Genomic DNA, 16455 nt, shown 5'->3' on the forward strand with positions numbered 1-16455 from the left:
ACCTAGTGCACTTGGGTACTTACTACACTTGAGATGCAGTGTGGAAGGAGGGATCGAGGTGGTGTCTTACAGTCTTAAATGCATAGATGAGGGTAAGGAAATTGAGCAACTTAATTTTCATTTTCCTTGGGCAATTACTTAAGTATTTGGATGGAACATTCTGCAGCATGTATGAAGGTGTTGGATTTTTTCAAGCTCCTCTTGGTGTGTTAGCTCTAAAATTTTGCTTATTAGATTATGTTTACATTGAAGGGTGAAGATGTCAATCGGACACTTGAAGGTGGGAGGAAGCCTCTTCACTATGCAGCAGACTGTGGACAGCTTGAGATTCTGGAATTTCTGCTATTGAAAGGAGCTGATATTAATGTATGTACATCAATTTGTAAACAGATATTAAGGGTGTTGGCCTTTCCACCCACATACACATATAAGGGATTGGTATAAGTGCCTAAATAGTTACTGGAAGACTTAAATCAAACTAAACAATTTGATGTGTTTAAAAATATTTGAGAAGTGGTCTCCTAGGGATTAGACACTCAAAATTATGTTTATTAAATGTTTTTATTCTTTTTGGACATACTAGGAAAAGTTGTTTGTAGCTATAAAAAGTTAAATTTAATTTTACCATGATTAGAAAAATAAATCCCATCATCACATTTAAAGTAAGTTTGCATGAAATACATACTGCATTTATTGGAAGGGACTTCAGAAGACAGTGCAATGCATCCTTGGCCAGCGCAGGATCAATTCTGTTTAACTTGTTGTGCTCCTCTCTCTTTGGGAGACATTTTTACTTGTACAAACTTAGTAATTTTGCTGTAGCTTGGAATGCATGGCTTTTTGTCGTGAAAAGGCTTGGCAGGGCTGTATTCACACTTCAAAATAGTGTAGTTCTCCACAAAGAAAATTTTCTAAATACTTTAAGCGTACTCCCATATGCTGTGCTTTAGAGTACTGTCTGAAAGTTTAGGTACAACACATCTTAGCTTTAGTCCTTAATAAACTGGCTTGGATTTTTTTCTTGATGTCTGTGAAGATTATCTCTTCCTCAGGAGTTCTAAATGGAGAGGAGGAAGAAATAAGAACATTTTATTTGCTCCATTTCTTATACTTTCCAGGACCATAGTTTAGAGAGGAAAAGACAGCCCAAACAATGTTTCAGCCAAAACTGGTTTCTGAATTCAGGCTGACTGAGAAATGGGAGAATTAGGAGTACTGTTTTTAAATTGGGCAAAATTCATCAACTGAAGCCCTGCAATTTCTATCATTGGCCTAACAAAATAGACAAACTTGGGGATACCCAGAAGTCTTACGGAAGACATATCTTGCTGTTAAGTGATTGTTTTTTAAACAATGACCTTTCTTTATAAAAAGGAGAGTAAAAAAATTCTAAGAGAATGCATTTCTAGATAATATTCTTAAATCTTTACCTTCACTCTACTGTTGACAAAACAAAATTAAAAAGTTAAGTGAAACCTTTTAATGCTGTGTGAAATTGTGCTTCAAATAACTGTGTCTCAATTTACAGGCTCCAGACAAACATAATATCACACCACTCCTATCAGCAGTCTATGAGGGCCATGTTTCCTGTGTGAAATTGCTTCTGTCAAAGGTGAGATACAAATGTTTAGAACACGCTATCTATTAGCAAAGCGTATTACTATGATTTTTTTTAATAAGATTATGAAGGTCCAGGGAAGTTCAGAACATTAAGCAAATGCTGTTTATGTTGCTAAACCAGAGAGGGTGCCCTGATTATGGACAAGATAAGTGAAGGAGAAAGTTCCAGGCCTTTCGCACTGTATCAAAAGTAATAGTGACCACTAAGAGTATTGTGAGCTCCAGTAGAGAAAAATTAACAGCAAAGCAGGCAAGAAAAAAAAATGCATTCCTTTAGCAGACAGGGAGGAGTGGGATTTAGCTTTGGCAGCTGCTTAAGTGTTTCATGTGATGGAATCTCCACTGTGAAGTTGCTCAGAGGTGTGGTTTCCCTCTGCTTTTGCCAGATGACTGAAAATCCATCTGGGCTGGCAGCGTGAGGGGAAGTAAAAGTAGGAAGATAAGCTTTCTCTGTTATAGAGCTTGTAAATTTTGTCCTGGGGAGAATAAGCTTAATCTGTATCTGTTCTCTCTTTGATTCATATTACAAAGGTGATCCGTTTTACAAAGCAGTAGATAATTCAAGCAGTGTTTTATCTTCATTCATATATGCTCCTTCTTGTTACACCTCACTTTGAAAAGAGGAGGTTAACAGGGCATTTTCAGTATATGGAACCGCTTAAATCATTTGGCTAGAGGATTTTATGCTGTCTAATGTTTTCATATGCCACTTCTAAGATAAAATGGTTTTCCTTAACTGCCTTAACACTGCATGAATTTCACTTTTCTTCACTTCTCTGAATCTGTCTAATGTTAGTTATGCCTTTCTGTGAAGAAATGCTGTGATTGTTAATTTAGGATTCAAATGGTGCATCTGACTTGCTTAAATTTGTTGTGAGGACTTCATTTAGGATCATTATAGACATGTTACCAAAAAAAGATATCCTTTTTCCCGTGTTGTATTTCTTTCCATTTCTGTTTTGAAGTGTTTTGCGTTCTAAATAAGTTGCTCAAATAATGAGGTGTCTCAAAAGTTGAGTTCACACATTGTCTGCCAACTAATAAGGGTTGTGCATTCATTGTAGTCTTTGTCAGCAAGGGCATTAAGGTGCTTCCTAAATGCAGCTTATAAGAATGTATTCACCTCTATAGTTGGTACAATTTGAATGGAATTGGTTATGTTAATTGTAAAGATAAGACAATCTTACAAAGATGTGCAGAATGTTGTAAGAAAGTGAACTTGGATTAGGAGATGAGGTTAGAAAAATGTTACTGTGCAACTGGATAGTTTGGGAAAGCTTGTATTTTCAGATTTCTTCATGCAGAGCTAAACGTTGTACCCCACCTGCTTGCTTCTGTTCACACGGGCTAGCTGATGAAATATTTACGAACTAGAGCTTTGCTCATCAGCTTATTCTGTTTGAGGCAGATCTTATATTAAGAGGTAGTTCTTTCTCTTAATACAGTTGTCTTAAGACCCTTGTTTGAACTTCTGCTGTCACACCTTGTTTGTAACATAGTGTGGTTTCTTAGGTTCTTTGATAGCAGATACCTAGGAGATCAAGTAGTTCAACCCTTATTGAAATTTGCAAAAATTACTGACTTTAACTCTTACTGTTTAATGTTCTTCCTAGTTACATTTGGAGTTACGTACATTTGGAGTAACAATGAAATACAGGACAAATACTGAATGTCTGATGTTAGTGTATGTAAATAGTGGAACTGCAAATGAAAATGGACCAACGTATTTAAGATTTTTTTCTTCAAAGATGCTTTTTGTTGTTTTTGTAAATACTACAGTTGTAATTACTGCTAAGAAGCTTCATTATTTTACATACACCTACTTTCAGCTGCCTTCATTTACCCTGTTAGTTGATCTTGTGCATATGTGGTGTCTATCATAGAATATCCCTTAAGCTGTTGGACTAGAAGTTAACAACTTCATTAACATATTTTTAAACAGCATTTTTAGATGCAGCTGTTGATTTGGAAATTGATTTGTTTAAAGCTAACATTCTGTACTGCCTTCTACAGTATGTGGATTGTGGGGATATTTGTAAACCTTTCATGTGAGACTTTTGAGCTATTGAGAGGAGACATTAATCAGACATTAAAATGCAAAAAAAAGTACCTTAATAAAAGTACCAAGTATGGAAAAGGTTAGCTTAGTCAAGGTGGCCTCCAAGATTTGGGCATAATTCACTTTCAGAGGATAATAAATCCATATAAATAGTAGAGACACTGATTGAAGATTCTAAGCTCTTTAAACTGACTATAATGATTAGAGTGGCCACTTGATCTTAAGCTGAAGTAGCCTGGTCTGCCGCAAACCTGTTCTTTCTGTTGTTGATACTGGTGATCATGCAGTTGCACAGTGAAATGCAGCCAAGCTTTTTCTAAGGTCATATTAGAAACAGTTTACACTTGTAAGAGCTTGAATTGAAAAGTACTGGGGGAACCTACATTGGCTTTTTTCATTTCAGTCTCTACAGAAGTTTTTAATGTACATTTCACATGACTAATACCGTTTTCTGCAGATGATACTAATAGTTGAAGCCATTACACCAACTGTTGTCCCTTAAAAAGCAGCAATTTGTTTTATGGAATTTCAGGTAACTTTCAACAAGGCTTTCCTATGAGAAAGCACAGTTTGTTACTCTTGTTATTCATCCGAAAGGACTGTTTTGGAGTTCTAAGCTAATGCTTATCACACATTGAAGTTGAATGCTGTGATGACACTGTCTAAAATACAAATGACTTTGGAATAGTTTATTATAGCTCATGGTTTATCTGGGAATCACCGAACTGATAGAATCACAGAATTATTTAGCTTGCAAAAGACCCTTAAAATCAAGTCCAACCGTAAGTGTCCCTAAGTGACATGACTACACATCTTCTAAATACCTCCAGGGATGGTGATTCCACCACTTCCCTGGGCAGCCTGTTCCAATGATTGATAACCTTTTTGGTGAAGAAATTTCCTAATATCTAATCTAAACCTCTCCTGGTGAAACTTGAGGCCATTTCCTCTTGTCCTATCGCCTGTTCCTTGGGAGAAGAGACTGATACCTACCTCGCTACAGCCTCCTTTCAGGTAGTTGTAGAGAGTGATAAGGTCTCCCCTCAGCCTTTTTTTCTGCAGACTAAACAACCCTAGTTCCCTCAGCAGCTCCTCACAGGACTTGTTCTCTAGACCCTTCACGAGCTTTGTTGCTCTTCTTTGGACATGTTCCAGCACTTTTGATGGCTTTACACAGACCTGCATTTGAAATGTCATGGAATATTTAAGGTCATAAAAAGAAAGAGTAGAGTATTAGGATTTTTTAGGCGTGTAGTTATGACATCTGGGCTACAAAGCTTTTAATAATCCATTGAAATCTAGCTGATGCACTGGATGTGACGTGTCAAACTTTGTCCTTCATATACATTGTTGAGGGAAAGCTTCCAAGGTTAGCACAGGGTGTTAGGATGACTTGAAATAATTCTAATTCTGTTCTTTATCACCCTTTTCAGCATAAGAGTTCAGAATAGACACTGTAAAGACAAGTTAAGAAATAGTTCTTTCATTGGTCTGGAGATAAGATGCTGCTTTTCTCCTCAGAAGCTCAGTTATTAATTATAAAGCTAATGGACCAATTTGTTTTTTCTATTATTAAAGCAAGAATTGTTATGCTGATTATGCATTTATTGGACACACAGGTAACACTAACTGTATTTTCCTTTCTTATGGAAAACTTAACTGTTACACTACATTTGCAGTGACTACAGGAGGAAGAAAACTAAAGGTGTTGCTCTTAGTCCTAAACTACTGGCTCTTTGTCCTTTTCATGTCTTCTGAGAAGTAGTAGAAAGCCAATTCTAACCTTCAAGTAACGCTCCCAGACATCCTTGCTATAGCTCCAAGCAGCTAACCAGTTCTTGTTCACTGGGGATAGCAGTGTGTCAGAATCAAATGGTTTCAAAGCTTCTGAGGAAGCAAGCTTCCTCTGGGAACTACCCACATACGAAGTTTTATGTGAAGGCAGTGGAGGGAGAGAGGTGTTTCAAATTCTCAAGAGCTAATTGAAGTACTGATCTGGTTTGACAGTACCATAGCAGGGTGATACCTTGGACAAGCCCACTGTCTCAGAAGCAGAACTTTCTACTTTATGCTGCCGTGTTTGTAGCAATATGTTGGGGAAAGGTGTAGGTAGATCATTAGGACTGCATCTAACATGCAGATTAAATAATTTTTTAAATGTCTGGAAGGAACCCCAAGAGGTTATCTTCAAGTCATTTTTAAGAATGTCACTGTTGTATGAGAAGACTGTCTGACTTGTTCTTTAAGACCTTCCATCAGCCAACCTCAGAGTCTGCCATTCCTTAGTACATTAAACTTTCCATCGTGCTGGGGTTCAAGTCACTGGAATAGAACTATTCATTGTTTGTCAAGTCATAGTATCGCTACCATTTTGGAAGCTGTGGCTAGGTTTGGTCAGCTTCTGAATAAAATTACTGTTGCTGGGGGAATTCTGTTGCATTGCATACCCTATATCTAAATCTTGTGGCTCTCAGGGGCTTGAATGTATATAAAATAAGCTCCTTTCTGAAAATCCAAAAGATCTTACTAGCAGCCATAGCTCTTAACTTGAATAACTTTGGGGCATTTATAACGGTAGGGAGATATAACTTAACATGCTGTTTGCTGAAGAAACAAAGTGGAAAAGTGTTGTATGTGATCTATATGCCCTTTCCTTGGGAATTTGAAATATTCTAGTGTTAAAACAGTTTTTGAGGCTGTAGTCTGATAAGACAAAACGTTTGATGGTATAAGGATTCTCTACACTATCAGCAGTCCCCTAAAATGGATTTTTATTTTTTATGGCAATATTTGGAAATGGATGAGGAATCTAGCAAGACCTTACAAAAAACAACCTCATCAGTAGCCTTGTCAGGATTGATATTGGTTTGTGGAGATGGTGGGGGGGGGTGGGGACCAGGGGAACAGGAACACCTAATTAAGCAGGCATTGCCACTGGATGCTTTGTAACATAAATAAGGAAGTGACTGGTGACAGCCAACGTGCCTTCACTAAGGGCACATTGTGCCTAACAAATTCGGTGGCCTTCTATGGCAGAGTTACAGCATGGGTGGATGAGGGAAGAGCAACTGACATCATCTACCTGGACTTGTGCAAAGCATTTGACACTGTCCCGCACGACATCCTTGTCTCTAAATTGGAGAGAAGTGGATTTGATGAGTGGACTGCTCAGTGGATAAGGAATTGGCTGGATGGTTGTACTCAGAGTTGCAGTCAATGGCTCAATGTCCAAGTGGAAACCAGTGTTGAGTGGTGTTCTTCAGGGGTTGGAATTGGGACCAGTGCTGTTTAACATCTTTGGCAACATGACAGTGGGATTGAGCACACCCTTAGCAAGTTTGCCAATGACACCAAGCTGTGTGGAGTAGTCAACACGCTGTGGGGAAAGGGTGCCATTGAGAAGGACTTGGACATGCTTGAGAGATGGGCCCATGCGAACCTCATGAAGGTCAACAAGGCCAAGTGCAAGGTCCTGCATGTGGGCTGGGGCAATCTCAAGCACAAATACAGGCTGGGCGGAGAATGGATTGAGAGCAGCCCTGAGGAGAAGGACTTGGGGGTGTTGGTTGATGAGAAGCTCAATGTGAGCCGGCAATGTGCACTCACAGCCCAGAAGGCCAACCATATCCAGGCTGCATCAAAAGAAGCATGGCCAGCAGGTTGTGGGAGGTGATTCTGCCCCTCTACTCTGCTCTCGTGAGACCCCACCTGGAGTACTGCATCCAGCTCTGGGGCGCCCAACATAACAAGGACATGGACCTGTTGGAGCGAGTCCAGAAGAGGTCCACGAAGATGAGGAGAGGGCCGGAGCACCTCTGCTATGAAGACAGGCTGAGACAGGTGGGGTTGTTCAGGCTCGAGAAGGCACTGGGGAGACCTTATAGCAGCCTTCCAGTACTTAAAGGAGGAGGCCTACAGGAAAGGTGGGGAGGGACTCTTTATCAGGGAGTGTAGTGAATAGGACAAGGGGTAAGAGTTTTAAACTGAGAGAGGGTAGATTTAAATTTCATATTAAGAAATTCTTTGCTGTGAGGGTGGCGAGACACTGGAACAGGTTTCTCAGAGAGGTTGTGGATGCCCCATCCCTGGAGCTGTTCAAGGCCAGGTTGGATGGGGCTTTGAGTTGCCTGGTCTAGTGGAAAGTGTCCCTGCCCATGGCAGGGGGGGTGGACCAATATGATCCTTGAGGTCCCTTCCAACCCAAACCATTCTCTGATGAACGTACAGCCAACATGTAGTCACATTTAAATCTGCCCATTGAGATACTTGGGTTGTCTTCAGAAGTTAAGTTTGTAGTGTTCTGCAGCAGTGTAAATCACAGAAGAGCAAAGGAGTGCTTGTGCGCGGTTTTTCTTGCCATACTGTCCCATCAGTGAGTGAGATGAGCACGCTGTCTACCAACATTAGGCTGCAGTCCTATGTTATAGCTAAGCCAATGCAAAGGTTAGTTGCCTGCAGAACAGGTCATGCTGTTCATTCTTTTAATACTTTTACCTGCATAATCCTATTGCTGCCTTGCAATAGGCATGACACTTACCCCATTTGTTTTTCTCTATTGCAAGTTAATTTTTTGTAGTTAGTTAGCTGCCAGTTGAAGGCCTGCAAATTAAAGTTCTGCTGCAGCTTTAGTTCCTTGAGTTGGTTTATGGAATTGGTGAAATATTGGTGCCAAGACAACAGACAGAACTAAGGTATCTTCAGTTTCACCTCAGCTGCTGCTTTGGGAATTTTTTCAGTATTTTTGCATTGTGACTTATGTGTTCCAGAGGTTGGGCTCCTGATTACAGTTTTAGTTCATGTACGATAGAACCCAGTTTCTCGGTTTCAGTGCTCACCTAGTCTCTGTGTTGTTCCTTCGTAAATGGCAGATGGTGTTTGCTTGTTGCCATGTACTAAAAGCTTGCTCAGCTGTCTCTGGCACTGTTTTTGTAGGGGATGGGTGAATTTCATCTTAAATTTGAGAGTAAGAGACATGGAACAGATAGGAAGGACGAAGCTAAAGTCCCTTTAGCTAGGCCTGTAGTGTCCCTTATACCCCCACTTGCCTTATACTATTAGTTGCAAAGGGACAAGTGGTCTCTTTTTCTTCATTATCATACTTCATGTTTATTCTTGAAGAACTATGAAGAAAAAAATTTTGCAAGCCTGTTTATCGTCACTGTTTTGAAAGCCTAGTTCAATTGTGTTAGTTTAGATAAGCTAAAGAAACACCAGCTATTGTAATTTGACAGCCTGTACCTGGGATATTGTCATATCTGAAGGATTAATGCGTTCTTTCCTAAAGGAAGGGAAAAAAAAGTCAAGGCTAAAGTTTATCTGCCCCTTATGTAACTTTGGTTGCAGCTGTATTTCTTTTTTATTTTTTTTTCTGTTTCCATGCAACTCTGTATTCTGTAGCTGTGCAGTATAAGATCTGTGGAAATTCAAATTTGGCTAAAAGCTTATGTTGGGAGGCCTCTATTTGGAAATACCTGATCACAGGAAATCATGTGTTTGCATGCACAGTTTCATTGCCTGGGAAATGTAATTGTAATTAAATAAATGCATTTTCTAAGAGAAGAAAGCTTGTTATTGCTTCGTTTTAGCAAAGAAAAACTACTAAAAATCCTTATGAAGAAATAGGCTGGGCAAAATCCAAATACCAATTTGTGTTAATAACAATGATTTTGACCTTTGTATGGAAAGTAACATTCAGCTATAATTTTAGGTGGGATAAGACTTTAAGGAGGTAAGTGACATGAAATAGATGCTTGGAAAAGGAGCTGTAGCTGTATGCTCAATGAGCAGGGGTTTCACTGATAGAAGTAAGAAAGTCTAGGATATTATGCCTGCCAAAATAGAGTATACCATGCTGCCACCTCTTGTGTATTTTAAGGGAACTGGAACTGATTATTTCTGGATAAGTTTAGATTTCATAGATCTTATTTCCTGCTTCTTCCCTCCCATCACCCCCCTAGGAATGCATTAAATTATGTCTTGGGTCAACTGTGGCTCCAAATTATGACAGTTAACATTTTCTAAACTACCTGGTGATCCTGTAGATTTTGGCTAAATAGAAAACTGGAATGATATGAAAACTGCAGGAGGGCTCCTTCCTTAATCTTGTGTGTGCTATAACACTTATTTTATCTTTTCAAATTGCTCTCTCTAGAGGAGTATTATGAGCTCCTTAAACCAAGTGATTTAGCTCTAAGTTTCTTCTTAGAAACCCTGTAAGCGTTTAAAGATCTTCCATGAAAGGCAGGTAATCCCATAATGTTTGTTTTGACCTTGGAAAGTACATTAATCAAAAACGGTGAATTAAGTACCGCGAAGAATCGTTTGACGGAATTTCCTGGTGTGTTTTAAAGGAAGTATTTGAAATGTGATTTTAATATTCATTAGTGGTTGCAAATGAGTATTCCAGCAGGTTTAAGTAGTAACTTTGCAGCTTCAGAAAGCAAACAGCTTTATAATGCTGTTTTTACTCTTTGGTAAATCCTTTGTTCAGTATTGAAGTTGTTGACAATGTTTTAGGTTTAGGTTTTGGGGTTTTTTTTCCCAAGTTTTGACCTATTGTAATGGCCACATGGATTTAACCCCCAATATTTTGGTTTTATTTGTTTTTTCTATTCATGAAGCACAGCAAAAAATACTTTATTGAATTATGGTTTTATGATTAAAGTACTTTGAACTGTAGCTTCATGCATTACCATAATTTGTGTTGGTATTCAAGTTCAGACATATGAAAAAACAGATATAACCAACATATAATTCTTTTGGATAAATAAAACAACTTATATTGTTTAAAACAAAATGAAATAATATGACTTTGCTCTCATAATTACAATGCATACATAGGATTACTGATAAACACCTAAGATGACTTAAGGGTAGATATATTATACTCTTCCAAAGGTAGTTTCTCAAAAGGACCATTATTACACACTTTCATGTGAAGTTAGCGTTTCAGCGAGGACTTCCTGATGCCTTGTTCAGATATTTTGATTTTGGAATCAGCAATGCTTGGTTTTGTTTATTGCACTATAAGAAACTTAGATGCAGTTTGAAACCTTCAAAAATTGAGATTACACATGCTTGTTTTCAGGCACTGCTGTTGTGCTAACTGTAGCGATCAGCCATAATCAATTACTATCATGATTTTGACAGATTGGATTCATTAAATGGTTTTCACCATAGCACAGTGGTGGTCATCTCTGATGGTTAAGGTGTGCCCAATATCACCTAAAACAAAACACTGATAATGTGGTAAATTAAATGTAAAGATCAAACCCAAAGTTTTTGTTAGCATGTTTAAAATATTCGAACAGTGTTACTCCTTCCAAACCCACAGGAATTAAAGCTGTAATGTTGTCCTGTGAGGAACGGGGAGTTGGACTATATGATCCTTATGGGTCCCTTCCAACTTGATAGTCTTCAATCCTATGAAATCAATCATACATTACAAAACTGTAAAACATGCTTAAATGGGAAAAAAAAAAAAGTGAGGTTTTATACTTGAAACTTTTCTGTATGTTAGGAAAGACTTTACCTTCTATTTGGCTTCTAATCTATATACAAGATTTTGTGTTTAAATTAACAAACAGCTGCTACATGTATGCTAGATCAGCCTCCAAAAAAACTTAATTAACTTACTGTTACCAGTAGGTAATAATGCAGCATCATATTAATTTCATATTTTTTCATTTCATTCATCATATTTCATTAATATTCATATTAATTTCAATTTTGAAAGATCCCAAGTACTGAAATACACAGTGAGTGAAGACAGTTTTTACTGCTCTCAACAAGGAATGGGTGAATTTACTAAAGTAGAAGGAATTCAATCTTAAGGTGTTATGCCTACCAGAAGTAGCGTAAACCCTCTAGGTCAAAATTGAGACGTGCTTTTTTAATAAACAGTTTTTTGGTCAGGCTAGAGATTTCTAGTGTAGGAGAAACCAATATAATGGAATAGACAAATCATTTTGAACGCTTCTAATGGAGAATAAAGTTTGTTGTGAAAGAGGTGACAAATCTCATCCATTGGTTCATCTTTCAAAATAGTCCTGCTTTTTGTAAAATATCTAATGCAATTTGATCTCTGCTTTCTACTAAAAATGTGTTATAAGTAATATCCTATTGAGTTAAGCAATTTAGCACCTTTTTTTTTCCTCCTCTGGTAGTGATAAAAAATGATGCCATTTGGGAAGAGTTGCGAGTTTGACCATTTCTGCTCTTATTCCCCTCATTCATAGCTGTTGTATTGGGGATTTTAGAGGTATGTGCCTCTCTTCCCTTTAAGAAGTGTTTATAGATTTGCTGTCCATGAATTCATCCATATCCTTTTTGAACAAGCTGGCATCTGCCTCCATAATTTCATCTGGCAACTCATTCCAGATGTTTGCTTACTCTGTAAACCAGTCTTCTACCAGCTTCATTAAGTGCCCCCAGTTCCAGTTTCAGAGTTTGGTGACAGCTCTGCATAGCCTTTATCTGCTGCCTTCATGTTTGCTTTTTTTCCCCTGAACTGCAGCTGTACCCTAGTAGCTATTTTGCTGCCTTCAGAGCACGTTTAATATTTGTGCTTTGCCCCGTGGCTTAAGAGGGCAAATGTTCTTGTTTGGTATTACCCTGCCAAAGAAAGAGAGTTTATATATATATATATTGTTGTGTGTGTAATTTCAGAAAAGAACATAAAACAAACATAACATGTTAATAGTTTTTTCTTTGGGGAAGTAGACAATACTGTGGAATCGTTTTACTTTTATGCACTTTTCATTAAACTTCCAGGCAGTGTTGTACTTCTGAAAATTAAAGCCCTCTTGACCTGAACTTTATTTCGTTCTTGTTCTATTGAATGCAGACAGGAATCTTTCTGCCTAGCTAATGGTCCATTTTTCTAATTTATTAACACTGAGTTTATTGAATGGTGTCCTCCTTAGGTAGTCGTGACCCTCTTATCCTACCTTCAGTGAAGCTGGTTTAGAAACTCGGGTCTTGAGTGTCTGTAACTTCACTGAAGTACAAATGTGCATGAGGGTGGCGAGTTCTTCAAACTATGATTCAAGATGAATACTGGTAGGTCAGTTAGTCCATAGTTCCTTTTTTCTTCAAGCCTAAATTCCTTCAGGTTTTCCGAGGTAAACATCAAAGAACAGCTTTGAAGCCCTTTTGATTTCCACATGGACTGTAATCTGAGAGTGCTATCTAAGCAGTAGAAATAATCAACGCCTGCAAAAGAAGTCTTTCTTCTACAACTGTCAAATACCTGTTAAATCTCTCAGGCTTTTTTAGGGGGGAAAAAACAAAAGTTTCACAAGCAATGGTTTTTAGTGGTTTCAGCCTAAGTGTGTGTTTGCAATGACCAACTAATTATTTCTTGTGAACAGACAGATTTAGCTCACATTCATACCCAACAGAATAGCTGTATTGCAGCATACTGTTTGGGCTAAGGGTGTTACATAGTGGCAGGAGAGAGGTAAATGTTATGATTGCTCCTGTCACTGGAGTGAATTTGTTGTATATGCACAAAATGTATGCCTGTATTCTGCTACCTGAAAGGTACTGGAGAAAGTGAAGGAAGGAATTACTGCAATTATAAATATCCCTCTCTGAATTCTTTACTGGAGTTCTAAAGACAATTTTATTTTCCCGGGCTCTTCCCCTGACAGCAGAAGCCTATCTCCCTGCCCCACAGCTGACTGCCACCAAACAAAACACTCTATTTCGGCTCATGTTGCACTGAGGGTCTCTAGGGGCTGCGAGGAAGATGAACGGATGCAACAGGATCAGTTTGGCCAGTGGACTGCAGGATGAGCACTGCTGCCATAGAAACCGTTGTAAAGCCACCATTTTCAGAATGGGAGATTGAATATTTACAAGTAAAGAGAGTAGAGATTTCAAAGATGGAAGTATTCTATGTTATGAATAGTAGCATTGGCAGCAAATCATAGTAATGTCAGATCTAGTTTATTAGATTGTTAAAAACATTTACAATGGGAAGTTTAGTGGTCTGAGACTTGTCTTGGGAGCAGAAATGGTACCACGTATAGAATAGAATAATCTTTTGTCAGTAAAGAAGCTTTTGAAATTCTAGGTCCACTGTGTTTTTTAAAAAGCATTAGGTGTCCTTTACTAGTAATCTGTGCACTTCCTTCCTTGTAATGTAATTAAGAGGTTTGTACTTTCTCAGCGGGGGGAGGGTTCTATGTAAAACTAAAGACAAACCTCTGCACTACATGCTCTTGCCACCCACAGTTGTTTTCCCTGGCACTTGATTGAGTATATTGTAAAGTGAGTCTTGCATATCTCCTCAAGAGGAGGTGTTCTGGAATCTAACTTTCTTTCAGGAAACATCTCTCTTGATCTCTGTAGTCAGACCTGTGTTCTCTAATAATTTATCCCTTTATTTAACTACCCTATTTACAATTTAGTCAGGTTTTTTTGCTTTTATGTATATGACTACACAGTGCTCAAAACAAACATGACTAGTTAATCACTCTTTGCTACTTTTGCTTTCCTTTCATAATTCTGGCACTGAGGCTGAGTTTGTGCTTACTATTCTGCAATTTGGTTGGTGCATTTCTGTTGTCCTCTATCCTCCTGTTGCCTCCCTATTCTGTTTTGTTGCCTTTTAGGTGTAGGCATAGCTTATTCAAAAGAAACTTGATCAGCTTTGGACATGGAATGATTTGACTTTTTGCCTATGTAGCAATAGGGATTTTTTTCAAAATGGGAGAGAGAAGCACAGTCCTAGATGGATGCAGTCTTTTATGATATAAAAAGAAAATAGTATGATTTGTTAGTAAGTAAGCTCTTCCAGAGGTTACCTGTTTAATTTAGTGTGTGAAGAAGCTTGCTGTGCCATAGATTTCATAGAGGTGTATAATACTGAATTCTTGTATTCATGAGTAGTTGCTAGAAACAAAAAATCCTTCTGTTTCTATCAAAGATTAATTGTTAATTTGTTGATTGTACAACTTGCTATGTGACAAAGGTTATGTGATGACTTTTTTTCCACTTCTAAAGTAAATTTTGAAATTTAGGTTAGCTGCTTGCTGAATAGATCTTGCCTGTTTGGTTTCCAAATGAAAACAATGCACTGCACTAAAAAGCTTTGTGTAATCAATATAATCATCCGAAGTAAGTAACTTTTGTGATACACTGAGTATTAATACAGCCTGGCTTTATGAACTGACAGTCCTTCTCAATATCTTTACAGGGTGCTGATAAGACTGTGAAAGGCCCAGATGGACTAACTGCCTTTGAAGCCACTGACAACCAGGCAATCAAAACTCTTCTTCAGTGACGGATGGACTGATATCTTAAATGTCTCTCCTGTGGCCTCACACTGCTGCCTGTCTGTCACTCTTTGCATCTTCCAGCTTCTTCGGCTAAATACTTTGGGGGGAGGGAAATTCTTTATGAATCAGACTAGTTAGGGGCTTGTATTGAAGATAATCTGTTTGGAGAGGGTTGAAAACTATTATGAACAGTGTCCCTCTAGGACTTTTTTTCAGTGCACAATCTCTTCCCATTTCTAGTGAAAATGGAAGAAGGAAGACAGACCATGACCTTGAATTTTTGGCTTGTAAACTTCCTAGGTTAGTACTAAGATTTTTGTTGAAAGATTCCTTTAGATGGAAGTACTGTGGTATGTACCTGAAACTAATTGTGAAGGAGACAATAGTCCCATGCTATTAGTGTCTGCCATAATCTGAAGCATAGTAATGTAGGTGGCTGGGTTACTTTTCTCTCTTCTCTCTCAGTGGGTAGCTTTATTCTTCTTCTGCCTAAAGCTTAAGTTGCAGTTTTGAGGACTTTTGATACTAGTTATTGGAGCTGTTCTTTATATTGACTAATTGGATGTCACACTAATGTTTTTCTGACTCTTGAGTAAACCAGGAAAGATCAGTTGAGGCATGGTGGTATTACACTCCATAATATCTGCCAAGGTACTTTTGGATGCTTGAATTTGAGGTTTTTCTTTCCCATGTTTGGTCTAGTCCAGGACAGATGTTTTAAGCAACTGTTTATGGGAGAGTTCAAAATATCACTGTAGTTATTTCCAAAAGGATTGCAAGATGAAATTTCCTTACTCACCATGTAAACATAGAATTTACAGACATGTGCAAAAGCTACAGACTGTTTGGTACATAAGGATAATCGAGTCAAATGTGGAAAATGAACAGTAATTATTTACGCATTCCTATCAGGTTAATATTGTTGTTACATGTAAAAGTTTACCAGAAAAGTTTAAGCTTTCTAAGTTCAGGTGTTAGGAACAGGAGGATGTACAAGTAGAAGTCTTGTCTCGCTCTAACTAATGGAGGAAAAAAAAACCCCTTTTAATCGTGCATATCTTTGAATCGGTGTTTCATTGTTGGCTGAATGAACCTCTTAAATTTCATTAAAGCATGGGGCTTGTTCTGGAAGTTCCCGATGCCACTATACTACATTAACCATCAACATTTAGATAAGATTTACTATACCAGTAAGTATGTCAGTACTATGACAGCCTTGATAATTCATGGGAAAGTATTTAATGATATTGTAGGGATTCCTGTCACGTCTTATGGTCCTCAGGAACGTCCAAGCTTCTGGCTTTCATCTTGAAAGTTTTCATTAGAATGCTGATTCACCCAAAACTCAATAACAGGTTTTATAACAGCAAAGCGTGTACCACAAACTATACATCTTCCTCTTTTTGGGAATGCAGATTTCAAACTTTCTGATAATATACACAATACAGAAAGCAAATGTATATAATGTCTCATGCTGAATTCTTAAACAAA

General features: G+C 38.0%; 1 protein-coding gene across 1 annotated transcript; it reads left to right on the forward strand.

Moving 5' to 3' along the window:
• Window positions 1–237: 237 nt before the first annotated feature.
• MTPN (myotrophin) lies at window positions 238–15862 on the forward strand. Its single transcript, XM_009887062.1, has 3 exons — window positions 238–366; window positions 1529–1612; window positions 14883–15862. The coding sequence occupies exons 1-3, from the start codon at window positions 238–240 to the stop codon at window positions 14967–14969; spliced, it is 300 nt and encodes a 99-aa protein (XP_009885364.1). The 3' UTR covers window positions 14970–15862.
• Window positions 15863–16455: the final 593 nt, after the last annotated feature.

The sequence above is a fragment of the Charadrius vociferus genome, unplaced genomic scaffold (genome assembly GCF_000708025.1).
Source record: "Charadrius vociferus isolate BGI_N301 unplaced genomic scaffold, ASM70802v2 scaffold756, whole genome shotgun sequence".
Classification (NCBI taxonomy): Eukaryota; Metazoa; Chordata; class Aves; order Charadriiformes; family Charadriidae; genus Charadrius; species Charadrius vociferus.